Below are 13,574 nucleotides of genomic sequence, written 5' to 3'. Positions count from 1 at the left end.
GGCAGAGGAAGGCCCTGCCCAGGATGGACTGACAGCCATCATGAGGCTGGCGCAGCCCGGGCTCGCTGTGGGCTGGGGTTCACTCGGTGGCCTGGGGCCCCCACCCCGCGGGGCCGACACTTTGATGTAGGCTCCCCAGGCCCCTGAGATGCCCACCTTCTGACCCTCGGAGGCCTGGGCTCCCCGACAGGGGTGTGTCCATGTTTGAAGCAATTTGCGCCGCGGCCGGGAGAGGGCGCCTGGTGCACGTGCCGGGGCCTTGGAGGGCCGTCTTGGTCAGCGTTTCCCGGCACTGGGCTGGCCGCCCTGGCTCTTCCTCACCTTCCCGAGGATTTGGTGAATGAACCCGGGCCTCTTTCTGGGCGCGGTGGGGTCATTTCCGACTCGCAGCGACCCCGCAGGGCCGAGTGGGGCTGTGACTCTTGGAGCCAAACTCCCACTCCCACCCAGCGACCTTTCCCCGCCTGGGTCTGGGGAGAAGGGGGGAGGCACTGGTCGGATCCCCTGTGAGTGATTGCGAATAGAATTCCCGGGAATGCCTTCCTGCCGGGTATGAAATGAGTCCTCCTAGAAGCAGGAGGAGGGATGTCATCACCGGCAAGAGCCAGGAGTGGAGGGTCCCCACACAGGAACCTCCTGGATCCAGAAGACAGTGATGCCGTGGGCAGAACCGGGAGCCAGGACGCGGACAGAGAGATGCCCCTCCGACCCACGGAGCAGTGCAAGCCCAGTGCTCTTGCGCCAGAGGCGGCCTGGCAGTGGGTCCCTCTGGGCGCTCCTGCGGGGAAGCTGGACTCGCTGCCCCACGGAGCCTGAGCGGACGCCTTCGGGTTGAGGCCCCCAGCGGAGCGGCATGCTTGGGGCAGTTCCGAGCAGCCCAGAAAGAACTTGGTCACACAACGCGGCCCGATGACCGACTCAGCTCTGAGCGTTGCGCACTGCCGTGGCTTTAGAAGGCAGCGAGGGAAGGTGGAGCACTTCATGGAGACAGCACCAGCGTGTCCTGAGCCCGGGAGAGGGAGCCGCCGCTGAGGTTGGACCTCCCCCCCACCCCAGCTGGGATGGTGAGCAGGCTCGTGCACCTCTCCTTAAGGAGCCTGCGGGGGCTGGTGGGGCACCTGCCTTCCGTGGGCAGACAGGTGGCAGGACCGGACTGGAGACTGACGCTCAGCAGTGCTGGCTCAGCCGGGGCCCCTTTGCATGTCCTCTTCGGCCCAGAAGGTCATCCAGAGCCTGGGTTTCAGGGCGCTGGGGCTCGCGATGGCTCCGGGAGTACCTGAAGACGCAGGGCTCCCGGGTGGGCCTGTCTCGGGCTCTGAGAAGCAGAGTAGCCTGTGAGAACCTGCAGGCCCCCGAGAGGGAGGGCGCCACGGCGCCAGAGGTGGCGTGGCTGATGGAGGGGGTGGTGGGAGGGATTGTCCCAAGGATCTTGCGAGCAGAAGGAGTCTCTTGGGGACGGGACAGGGCCCCCCTGTATGTGAAGGGCCCACTGTCCACCACCATCAGAGATTCCAGCCCGGGCCCCTGTTGGGGACACCCAAAGCTCCCACATCACTCCGTGTCAGCTGGGGGGCAGGATTGGGATGGCACGGAGGTAGGCAGAGCACCAGGCACCCTGGTGACGCAGGGGTTAAAGTGCTGTGGGGACAGTTCTACTCCATCCTCAGATCGGCCCCCAGTGGGTGGGGAGGTGGATGGGCAGGTGGGCGTGGCATGGGGGACAAGGCAGTCTGCTCACCGCCTGCTGCCCTGTCCCCCTCATCCCCCACAGGGTGTCCTCCCCAGGGCATCCTCCAGGCCTTGAGTTCCCCGGCCAACCACACAAGGGCATCTCTGGGGCTGGGGTGTTGGGGGAGGGGACACTGTCCAGCAGGCCTGGCATCTCCCCACCTCCAGGGGCTCTGGGTGTGAGGGTGGGGTTGGACACCCACCTGGGTGACGTCACGGTGTATGTGCCTCGGCGGTCTTGGTGGATAGTTGCCCACAGGAAGGTGCTAAACAGCATGGCGTACACCTGTGGGGTGTGGGGGGACGTACTAGCATGTGGGGGGCTCACCGTCCCCCTGCGGGGCGAGGAGACCAGCCTCAGCTAGCACACTGGTGGGGAGGCGGTGCTCCATACCCTGGGAGGCAAGGAAAGCCTACACTAATAGGTGGGGGGCTCTCCATCCCCCTAGAGGGCAGAGAGACAAGCCTACCCTAGCATGTGGGGGTGCACACCATGCCCCTGGCAGCCCACTCCCCAGCCCACCCCCCTGGGCCAGTGGTTTTCTCCCTCCCCACAGTCTGTCCTGTGCTGTGGGGCAGGTACCGTGAGGGCGAGGCCAAGTTTGGCCAGCGTATCCCAGATCCTCAGGTGTGTCCCCAGGAGCCTCCGGACCCCCTGCAGGCAGTCCTGGGAAGAGGGGGCATGTGTCCAGCCTGTCGGGTTGGTGCTGGGGTGATGAGGAGGGGAAGTCCCAGGGAAATCCTCCGGGCACAGGTGCCCCCAGCTAGCTGCCAGCCGGCCAGCCACCCTGAGGTGTCCACAGTGGGTCAAGTACCTGCTGGTTGGCTAGGCTGCGTCCAGCACCTTCCCAGAGTCACCCACAATAGTGCCCTGGCAGGAGAGTGCCAGCCATGGACAGGGTGGGGTAGACAGGCAGGCCAGCAGAGGCCAGTCCCGAGTTCTTCTGGGCAGCCGGCGCTGGCTGGCCCAGCATCCACATGGCTGTGTCTCTGACCCGCGCACAGGAGGACGTGGGCCTCAGGGAGCAGGATGGGCAGACACCAGCCAGGAGAAGGGAGAAGTGGCCCAGCTCTGAGCGCCCGCACACCCCTCACCCACCCAGCAGGCGGGCTGCCTCTGCCCCAGCCCGAGCCCTGGCCTAGAGCAATGGCAGGATCTCGGGCTTGCCCACGGTGGGCACTGTGCTGCTCCCCACCCCGGGCTTTGGGGGACTGAGGGGCAGTAGAGAGGGAGGGAGGGTCCAGCCACACAGCCCCCTCAGTCTGTCCTTGGAATGCCTTTCTGGGACCTTCTGCAGCCGTGGGGGGCTGTCTGTGACAGCACCCCTGCCCCTCCTCCACACAGCACTGACAGCCCCGCTCTGTGGGGGGTGGGTTCAGCCACACCCCTTCTGTCCCCCTCCTGCTCTGAGAACTTCTAGAAGCTTCTGTGAGGAGGTGGGGTAGTGTCTTTGTGCCTGGCTGCCTCAGGAGTGATTGGGCAGGGAGTGGGCCCTGAGGTCAGGTTTGGAACCTGACCTAGCCCAACCCCAAGGGGTTCACTCACAGTAGCCTGTGGGCAGAGAGGGGCCTGTCCCTGGGTGGTGGCACCCCAGGGTGCTCTGCTGTGGTGCCTCACCTCTCTGAGGGCCAGCTCCCCTGCACACAGCCCCGCCTCGGCACTACCCTGCCGGCCCAGGCGAGACGGCTTCCCGCAGCACCGGAGCTGCAAGACACAAGCAGGGGCAATGGGGAAAGTGAGGCCCAGGAACCAGATCCGGCTCAGAGGAGGCTACTGGGCAGAGAGGCAGTGTCCCAAACCAGCCCCTGCCTCCTTCCCACAGGGTGCCAGCCACAGAGTAAATAATTAGTTACTGTTGAGTCTGGGTCTCTGTGTGTCTTTGTTTCTGTGTGTGTGTCTTGTGTGTCCCTATCTGTGTGTCTCTCTGTGTCTCTGTCTCTGTGTGTGTGTGTCTTGTGTGTCCCTGTCTGTGTCTGTGTGTGTGTCACTGCATGTCTGTGTCTGTGTCTGTCTCTGTGTGTCTTTGTCTCCGTGTGGGTGTCTGGTGTGTCCGTCTGTGTCTGTGTGTCACTGTCTGTGTCCAAGTATGTGTCTGTCTCTGTGTCTGCCTCTGTGTGTGTCTGGTGTGTCCCTGTCTGTGTCCGTGTGTGTGTCACTGCATGTCTGTGTCTGTGTGTGTGTCACTGCATGTCTGTGTCTGTGTCTGTCTCTGTGTGTCTTTGTCTCCGTGTGGGTGTCTGGTGTGTCCGTCTGTGTCTGTGTGTCACTGTCTGTGTCCGAGTATGTGTCTGTCTCTGTGTCTGCCTCTGTGTGTGTCTGGTGTGTCCCTGTCTGTGTCCGTGTGTGTGTGTGTGTTTGTATGTCCCTGTGTGTTGGGGTGTGTCCCTGTGTAGGTAGAACTGTCTCCCACAGGCTTTCCAAGGCCGTGGACTGTCAGAAGCTCATTGCCAAGCCCATCGAGGGTTTGAGTTGCCAACCTTCCCTAAGAGGCTGCTCTCATGGGGGATTCTCAGGGGGCCCTGACTGCCCACCACCCTCCAGCCTGCTGCCCCCAGGGCAAGGCCAGCTTCTGCCTTTGCTGTCCGGTCTCCACTGTACTATTTTCCTGGCCACCGGGTCCCTCTTACACTGGGCCTCACGAAGCCTGTGCTGAGACCGTCTCGGGCAGCAGAACAAGAGCAGGACCATTCAGTCCCGTCTGCAGGGGGCCTGTGTCCCCAGGCCCCGCCCCATGTCTAGCCTTGGACTACAGAGTGTGACCAGCCGCAGGCCAGGCGTCATAGCACACCAGAGGCTGACTGCCTAGACATCCCTCCCCTGTCCCTCACCATGTCCTGGATGGCGCCCAGCTCCCGCCGCCGCTGGGTGTTGGCCGGGCCCTGCAGCGCCTGCTCATACAGCACGTCGTAGGTGTCCAGCAGGGCGTCCTCCACCTGGCCAGTGGGCGTGGCTGAGCACCTATCTGCCCTCCTTCCCCCACCTCCGGCCACCCACAGTCCAGCCCTGGCCAGCCCGGCTCTGGGAGTCCAGTGGGGGTGGGGCTCTTTGGAGCTGCACCTTTTCCTCAGCCTGCTGTGCCCTGCATGCCACCATGCCCACCACCCTGTCCGGGGAGCCCCTGCCCCCGCCTGGATTGCATGCACCCACCCTCCGGTCTCTGTGTACCCCCACCTCATGCCCACACAGAAGGCCCCACAGGAGGGACTCCTTGGCAAAGTCTCAGAGCCCCCCCCCCCCTATCTGGGTGGGTGGGAGGGGCCGCACCTGGGTGGGGTTGCGCAGTCTCCAGAAGACCACCTGCATCAGGACGCAGAATGCCAGAGCAAAGCACAGGAAGCCCTGGGGCACATGGGGGTGGAGTGGGGGGGACACACATTCCATTCAGGCCAAAGTGCCAGTCCCAGGCCACTGGGCAGAGGTGCAGCCTCGGGGCTAGCGGTGGGCACTGTGGCCTGAATCTAGTACCCCACCCACTCACACACACACTCACTCAAAATCCCAGGAAGAGCTGCCCTTGTCTGGGGAAGAGAACCTGTCTTGGGGGCCGTAGGTTGTGGGGGGGACGGTGGGGAGGGAGGACTTGTACTGTCCCTGTGGCATCTTAGGGATGGGGGCCAGGGCGGGGGCAGAGTCAAACAGGATGACGAGTGAGACCTCATCTACCACCTAAGACCAAGAAGCCCCCGGACTCCAGAAAGGAAGGCGCCGGGGGCCCAGCCATTTGTCATGTACTACAACCGGAGAGCTGGTAGTTTGAGTCCACCCACAGGCACCTGGAAAGACAGGCCTTTTCTGAAGAGCCTGCTCTGAGCTGCTGTCCAGCCGGATCGGACCCACAGCGACCCGACGGACCACAGAACACTGCCGGTCGGTCCCACGCCGTCCTCACAGTCTTGTGTCTGAGCCCATGGTTGCGGCCACTGTGTCCCCCCGGCTCAGGAAGGGTCTTTGTCACCGCCCCCTGCCAGAGCAGAGTCCTGTGCACTGCGCAAAGGACAAGCCCATCTGGCTTGGAAGAAGGACGGCCAGAGTGTTCCTTAGAGGCCAGGGTGGCGAGACTTCCTCCCACGTACTTTGGACATGCTGTCCGCAGAGAGCCGTCCGTGCAGAGGATGCCATGCGTGGTAAAGCGGAGGGGCAGTGAAAAAGAGGAAGGCCCTCCAGGAGATGGACGGACACAGGAACTGCAGCCATGGGCTCAGGCACGGGGACCACACCACGGTGAGGACGGGGCAGGCCCCGGTGGTGTTCTGTTCTGCGGTGCACGGGGTGGCCGTGGGTCAGAGCCGACTTGAGGACCCTTAACAAGAGCACCAACGACCAGAGAAGGTACAGTGGGGGATGCACTGGGGTGCTAATTGTAGGGTCAACGGTTCAAACCCACCTGTTGCTTGGCGGGAGAAAGATGAGGCTGTGAGCTTCCATGTAGATGTATGGCCTCAGAAACCCTTGGGGGTGGGGGAGGGGAGCTGCTGCTCCGTCCTACTGGGTCGAGGCAAGTCAGAACTGACTTGAAGGCAGTGAGCTACTTCACCAAGCATGGTGCCCTTCTCCAGGGGCCGGTCCCTCCTGAGAGAGAGCCAAGCAGTTCTACGGGGGCAGTTCTACGCTGGCACACAGGGCTCGTGGCAGGTTGGGACCGAGCCAGCGATGGCTAGCAGCCACTACTCAAAGCCAACCCAGGCTCACTGCCCTTGAGGCCATGCCAACTCAGTGTCCCTAGAGAACAGGGCGGAACTGCCCCTGTGAGTTTCCGAGGTGGTATCTCTTTTCAGGAGTAGAAAGCCCCGTCTGGTGGTTTCAAGCCGCTGACCCTGTGGATCTCAGCCCAACACTTAACCCGCTGCACCACCAGGGAGCCTCAACAGTACACGTTTTCAAATGACACCAGGGGCCTGGGAGTGGGTGGAGGGATGCAGCCCTGGCCCAAGGCTCCCAGCCTCAGCACTGCCACCCCAGTCTGCAAGGCCTCTGTTGTCTGGGTACCCTGGGGCAGCTGCCTCCTCCTCCTCCTCTTTGCCCACGTGCACAGTCATGGAGTCAATGCCAAGTTAAAGCACCCCTATAGCACAGGGTGGAGCTGCCCCCCAGGTCTAGGAGACTGTAGCTCTTGAGTAGACAGCCTCATCTTTCTCCTCTGGTGCAGCCAGTGGTCTTGAACCTCTGGCCTTTGCAGTTACCCAACAGACGACCTGACACCTTCGCAGAACAATATGTCACCCTTCTGGAGTCAAACTTGTTCCCCTGCTGTGTCTGTTTGGTAAAATCTTTCTATGTGGAATGTCAACCCAAGTCATCATTGCTGACAGAAGTTGTCCTCTTCCTCCTCCTCCTCCTTCCTCTTCATACTCCTCTCATCTCCCCTGACCCTGAGCTGCCTCCACTCAGAGCCATACCTCAGGCTGAAGGCCTCCAGGCAGCTCAGGCTGCCACCACCCCTGTCCCGGCTTCCCTCAGCTCTGCCGGGCCCAGCCAGGGCTTGGCTGCCCACCCCTGTTCTCAGTGTGGACCGACAGAGGGAGAGAGACCACTCTGAGACGTGTTATGCCATCCCAGCTGCGGTCTCATTTCCTGAGCCAGAGGCCTGCGTGGGGGTGGGGAGCCAGCGGAAGGGGCAAGTGTGTGTGTATGTGGGGGGTGGGGGCAGTCAGGCTCCAGTCATGTGGGGGAAATGTTTCCGCTGCCCGCTCATATGTGCTGACATGCACAGAGATGGACACGTGCTCACATGCACACCCATGAACCATGCCAACACCCAGGCAGCCACACCTGATGGCAGTCACAAACGCATGCAGACAGACAGACAGACAGACAGGCATCCACCGATGCTGTATGGGGCTGCCATCAGGTTGAGGGTCAGGGTCCAGCTAGAGGCCCAGCGGGCCCCCCTCCAGCCTCCCAGTCCTGCCCCTGAGTCTTCCCCCCACCCTGTCTCCCCACAGATTGTGGTGCAGAGGGGCCGGGGGAGGAGAGCTTGAGAAGACCTGCTGCCAGCCTGGGGCTCAGGATCCCTCACCCACAGACCGGGGTTGGCACCCCCAGGGCATGGGCCTGGAGTCCTTGCTGGCCACTTGTCTCTGATCATACCATCTGCACTGTGACCCCTGGGCCCTCACATGCCTGCTGGAGTGGAGAACAGACGCCTGGTCCGGCCTGAGGCAGCCGTGTTCTGCTACGCTGTGCTTGCTGGCTCGAAGCAGCAGCTGCCCCTGGGCCATTCCAAGGCAGAGCCGCGAGGTCCTGGGCACCCAGAGCTCTCAGCCGCCGGGACCCCCAGTGGGGCCTAGCCTCAGTCCCAGGGGTCTCTGGCTCCATGGACCACACCTGGGGTACCTGAGGAGGGTCTGCAGAGGGTGGCTGTGGGGCCTGAGGTGCCCACGGGAAGGCTGGACTTGACCTGGGGTCAAGGGCAGGCGTGTGGGCCCCATGGTATGAGACCCAGAGGTCTAAGCTGGGGAGGTGGTTCAGGAGAGAAAGGGGTTGGGACAGAGAGGCCTTGGGTACTCGCTGGTGCTGGCAGGACTCTGGGCTGGGGTGGGGTGCTGAGTAGATGGGGAGATGCTTTCTCTGTGGGGAGGAAGTTATGGGGGGTATAGTTATGGGTTGAGGGGCCTATGGGACCTGGGTGCAGGGTCCTGGAGCAGCTGAGGAGGAGGGCGGGGTGATCAGTAATGCTGGGCCAAGGCTGCTTTAGGGTGAGGGGTGGGGGAAGCTCTGGACCATTTGGGGGCCGTGTCCCAGACAGGGTGTAAAAAGAACTGGTTCCTCAGCCCCTAGCCACCCCTTGGGACCACCGCTGCCCAGGGAGGACAGCACTGGGTGGAAACTGCCCCATTGCCATGTGGACACAGGAGATGGGGCCCACCCCGCCCAGTTCGCAGCCCCCCAGCCCCAGGGCCCCAGGGGTTACAGAGTCTCACCGCGGCCATGAGGCCCTGGGCCTCTTGCACAGTGGCTGCCATGCAGAGCATCGCTCCCAGAATTAGGAGCCCGGCCAAGATGACCCCTCCGGAGAAGACTGCAGGGAAAAAGGAGGCTCAGTGGGTGCCCGGGCTCCTGGGGGCTCCCCACTCCCAGGGAAACGAAGACAGAGAGGGGCAGGTTCACACCAGCCTGGGACAGAGGCAAGGCCCCTCTGCTTCCTACCCCATCCCTGGTTATCTCTGTAGCCACAGTTCCACCCCCACCCCCAGTGCCCTGGTGACAGGGCCCCTGGGGGCTTCTAATCTTAGGGCTCAGGCTTCCTGTGCCGGGAGGAGTTGGCCCCTGGGACTGGGGTAAGGAGGTGGGCTGGGGGAATTCCCTCTGTCAACCCCAGTTCTCCTCCCTGACTGATTCCTGGAGCCATCAGAAACTTGGGAGGTGGGCTTCCTGGTCTCAGCCCTCGGATTTGGTTGAGAAACCATGGTCGGACTCTGCACCCCAGTGAGCAGAGGTCCCCCACCCCAAGTCAGCGACATCACTTCTCTGTCCCAAACCCAGAGTGGCCCCAACTAGGTCGGCTCTCTCCCTTCAGCCATCGGCGTCCTGCTCTTCCCTGGGACCCCCACAGGCCCCACTGCCACCGGTGGTGCCTGCACTGCCCCTGTGGGGCTATGCCCCAGACACATGGTCTGTGATGTAGGGCAACATCCAGGGGGCGAGGCTGCCAGGTGCTCAGATGTTTCTGTTGGGCGTGTGTCCTCGCTCTGCCAGCAGATGGCCCCTAGGGGACCCCCACTACACAGAGCGAGATCCTGTTTGCTGGGCTGTGGTGACGATTCCAAGCTTGCTGGGGCGGGGACCCACTGGGCCATGGAGAGGGTCCCCACTGGGCTCAGCCCCCCTTGGGTGCCTGGCTGCTATCTGCTCTGAACCTGACCAGTGGCCACAGGGACACTTTGGGTCTCCTCAGACCAGCATTAGGTCACAGCCAGTGCCCAGGTGACCTGTGAAGTCTGATTGTGGCCTGTCCCCCCACCGTGCCCCGCAGCACCCTGGGGGAGACACAGGTTTCTGGGGAGGAGGCGGGGTGACAGATGGACTGTATCACATCTGTTTGGTCCTCCCTCTAGGGGATGCCCCCCGCCTCATTCACAGGGTCTGCAGCCTAGCCTACCTGAGAGTTGATCAAGGGGCCAGGAGTCTGTTTTGGTGTTCCAAATCAGACGTCTGCCACGTGACCTGGGGCTGTCCCCCTTACCACGGAGCAAACAGCAACGGGGCAGTGGGCTGCCCGTCACTTTGACTCTGCGGGACACCGTGATGTCTCACAGACACTGCAAGGCCCACGGCTCTGCCCGCCACTCTGACCAGACACAGCCACTTGCCCCCAGACCCAGCCTTCTGCCCCTTGGCCCCGCTCCACCACCCCCCACCCCCCGCCTGCTGTCTGTACAGGAAGGCAAACCTGGTGAGGAAGGGGGCCGGCCAGGCCCAGGGTTCCCACCCAGGCTGGGGGCCAGGAGGGAGCCAGGAGAGGTGGGGCAGGATGGCCGTGTGAGGCCTGTTGGGGTGGGGCTCTGCCTGCCAGGGGAACTAGAGGGAGCCAAACTCGGTGTGAGCTGAGCCCTCCCAGCCAGCCTGACTCCAGAGCCCGCACCCTCAGCTGATCCCCGGCCCTGCAGCATCACTTACCCCACTGATGTACAGCTTGGTACGGGTTCCCCTCCAGGGACACATGGCTGATGGCAGCAAAGGGGTCCCTGAAGTAGGTGAGGACGGCCATGATGGCCACGGCCAGGCCCAGCAGCTGGGGGCAGGGGAGTGGAGAGCTGGCTACGGCTCTGTGCAGGGTGCACTGAGACCCCAGAGGGCAGGGTTCAGGGTTGCCCCATGCCCACCTGCCCCCAGCTCCCCGGCAGCCTCTCCCAAGGCAGGTGCAGCTGAGGGGCCTGGGTGTTCTGCAGGTGGGCTGTAGACAGGCCTCTGCCCTAGACTCTACACACACACACACACACACACACTCACATATGCTCACGCACACACTGGCACATTCGCACAGTATGAAGGTACATGGAAGTATGTGTGTGAGTGTGAGGTATGTGGCAGGGTGTGAGGGTGTTGGGTGAGTGTGAGGGGTTGTCTTCGCGTGCTGTGTGTGTGTATGGGGGGGCGACTGTAGGTGAGGGTGTGTAGGTGTGTGTGTGAGGGTGCTGTGTGCGAATGCTGGGAGAGTGTTGTGTGTGTGTGCAGGTATGCAGGAGCATAAGAGTGTGTCTGTATGTGTGGGTGCAACCACAGATCCGCAGCCCTGCATCCCCGCTGCCCTCAGTGGGCACTGCCCTCCCGCTGACCTGCCCCTTACCAAGCCTAGAAGCCCGGTGACCAGCACCTGGCATTTGGCGACCCTGACTCGGCTCCAGGGCCCCATGCTGCTGCCCTGTGCGTGCTGGCCTCCCTGCTGCTCCCCTGTCTGCCCCACCCCACCCCACATGGCCCCTCCTCCCACGGTGGTTTTCCTGCTGGGCGGGGGCCCCAGACTGCGGTTGCCTGACCCGGGGGCTGGCTCTCTCCCCTGTGTCAACATGGAGGCCTGAGGCCAGGAGAAGGCCAGGCTCCCCGCGCCCAGCCCAGCCCAGGCCTGAACAGCCTGTGGTGCTGATAGCAGAGGTGTCCGGAGGAAGTCCGGGCCTGGTCTCTGGGTGGCCTCAGAGGACAGCTGGGGTGGGGTGGGCTCCCCACCGTAGGCCCTGCAGGGGTCCCACCTGGCTAGTGACCCTTGAGGAACTGGAGTGGCCTAGCGGCAGCCCCACCCACTAGGCCCCTCCTGGGGGACCAAATGGCTATGTCTCGAGAAAGGTGCACTTGTGTCCGAGAGACAGAGGGGCCACTCAGGCTGCAGAGAGCTGGCCTCACCCACAGCTCTGGGTCTGACCTGCCTCGAGTGACTGACTGCGGGGGCGCCGAGGGGGGCAGACGGACCTGAGAGGGTTGGTGGGTGCAGGGTCCCTGGATGCCCACTGGCCCATTACGTCTCTGCGTGGGGGTCTCCTGGAAGCTGGGAGGAGGCCCCGACCCTTCCGACCTGCAGGCTCCCAGGCGCAGGTGGAGTGGAGCTCAGAGGCTGCCCGCAGCCCGGCCACCCCTGGGGTCACTGCTGGAAGATAGCCAACGACAGGGGGCTGCGGACATTTGCAGAGGCCTCTTCCCCCTCCATGGTGACCCTGTCCCACCTCAAGGCAGCCGTGTCTCACCGCCCCTCCCAGGCTCCTACCCTAAGGGGCACGACTCGCCAGGGCTCCCGCAAACTGGCACTCGATGGGCTTTCAGAGTCGGCCGGACTCAGGATTGACCAGATAGATGGCTGCTCTGGGTACTGCCCACCACATAGGACCACTGAGAGGACTCGCTGCAGCTGCCTGCTGGGGCTGGCCCCTTCAGACCAGGCCTCTCCAGACCAGGCCCCGGGCCCAACCCTGCTGGGGGTGTCCTCATTTACCCTGTACCATCTTCTGTGTACCAACCCCCACCTTCCGGCTCTGCAAGAGGAAGTGCCACCTTGAGGTGTGGGTACTGCCCCTGCCTGGCTACCCCCCTCCCCCAAGGGGCCGGGCTGGCTTACTCTGGAGAACACGGAGGGCACCCCTTTGGGAGAAATGCTACACACACACACACACACACACACACACACACAGGTCCTGCCTGTGGCTTGGACCAGTTGACCACGGCCACTGGAATGGTGCATCTCACGTGTCCTCCTGGCTGGGCAACGTGCCCACCGTCTAGTTCCTTGCCAGCCTGGCCACTGCCAAGAGGGGGTGAAACCTCAGTCCCCTGACCTCCAGGAGGGTCCCTGGTGCGGTGGGTTAGGCATTGGCATGCTCACCGCAAGCTCAGCGGTTCCAGCCCTGCGCCAGCCGCTCCGCGGGAGAACCGTGCCGACACCCTGTACGGGGAGCTCCTCTCCGTGCTGATGGAGCCCGAGCCACACAGTGGGCTGCCTCCCGTTTGTTTGGTTTCTCGTGGGGCCTCACTAACCAGGGTGGTGACCTCTGTCTGATCGGTTGGAGGCCTTGAGAGCCCACACTGAGGTGTCCCTGGAAGGGTTCGGCCTCAAGACTGCAGAGATGCCCTGCCTGGGTCTCCAGCAGCCATCGCCCTGGCCGACAGACTCCAGCCTTGCCGATTTCTACATTCACAAGAGCCAGTTCCTTAAATTGAATCTGTGTGTGTGTGTGTGTGCACGTGTGTGTGCATATCTGTTTGTCATTAGGGGGTGTCGAGTAGGCTCCAATTCACAGTGTCCTTATGGACAACTGAAGATGTGGTCCAGTCCTGTGGCATCCTCACACGTGTCATGCTTAACCCCCTTGTTACATTGTCAAGTTACATCATCTGGTGTCAACTTGAGACTATTGAGTGAAGGGGTGGAGTCTCGCCTGTCCATCAGGTCGCAGCTTGATGACCTCATTTGGAGTCTCTACGGAGATAAATAGCTCGCAGGAAACCAGACCCCCCCACGCTCACTCTCAGTAAGACATTCCTGTTGACAAGCCACGTGGAGACCCACGCCAGCGCTGAGATGTTTCCGCCACCACTGGATCCACAAGACTCCTTTCTACGCACCGGCCTGTACTCTTCCTGCACTCGGCGTCACTGCATGTGCTGCGTGAGTCTGAAGAGGAATTTACAGACTGGTATCAGACACATGACTAATATCAAACGTACGGTCTTGATCTGCGGTGTTTTCTTAATATATAATTATATATGTATAATTACTCTTTGATATAAAGTTCTCTCTTACACACATGAGTGTTTATGAATCTGTTTCTCTAGTCTACCCAGACTAACACATCCACCCATCTCATCCAGGGCCTACCTCTTTTTCGTTGACTTTCTACTTGACCAAAAATGATGTCCTTCT

The 13,574-nt window shown here is 62.3% G+C and overlaps 1 protein-coding gene across 1 annotated transcript; it reads right to left on the bottom strand.

The window, feature by feature from the left end:
- Positions 1-1,167: 1,167 nt before the first annotated feature.
- TSPAN32 (tetraspanin 32) lies at positions 1,168-11,081 on the bottom strand. Its single transcript, XM_075546882.1, has 9 exons — positions 11,016-11,081; positions 10,346-10,460; positions 8,650-8,747; positions 4,994-5,068; positions 4,558-4,662; positions 3,347-3,433; positions 2,312-2,395; positions 1,932-2,014; positions 1,168-1,315 (listed from the first exon to the last, which is right to left on the bottom strand). Exons 1-9 carry the CDS (start codon positions 11,079-11,081, stop codon positions 1,168-1,170), a joined length of 861 nt encoding a protein of 286 aa, XP_075402997.1.
- Between the last annotated feature and the right edge of the window lie 2,493 nt (positions 11,082-13,574).

Source organism: Tenrec ecaudatus, chromosome 4 (genome assembly GCF_050624435.1).
Source record: "Tenrec ecaudatus isolate mTenEca1 chromosome 4, mTenEca1.hap1, whole genome shotgun sequence".
Taxonomy (NCBI): domain Eukaryota; kingdom Metazoa; phylum Chordata; class Mammalia; order Afrosoricida; family Tenrecidae; genus Tenrec; species Tenrec ecaudatus.
Note: the sequence above shows the minus strand (reverse complement) of the source record. Positions and strands in the feature narration are given on the sequence as shown.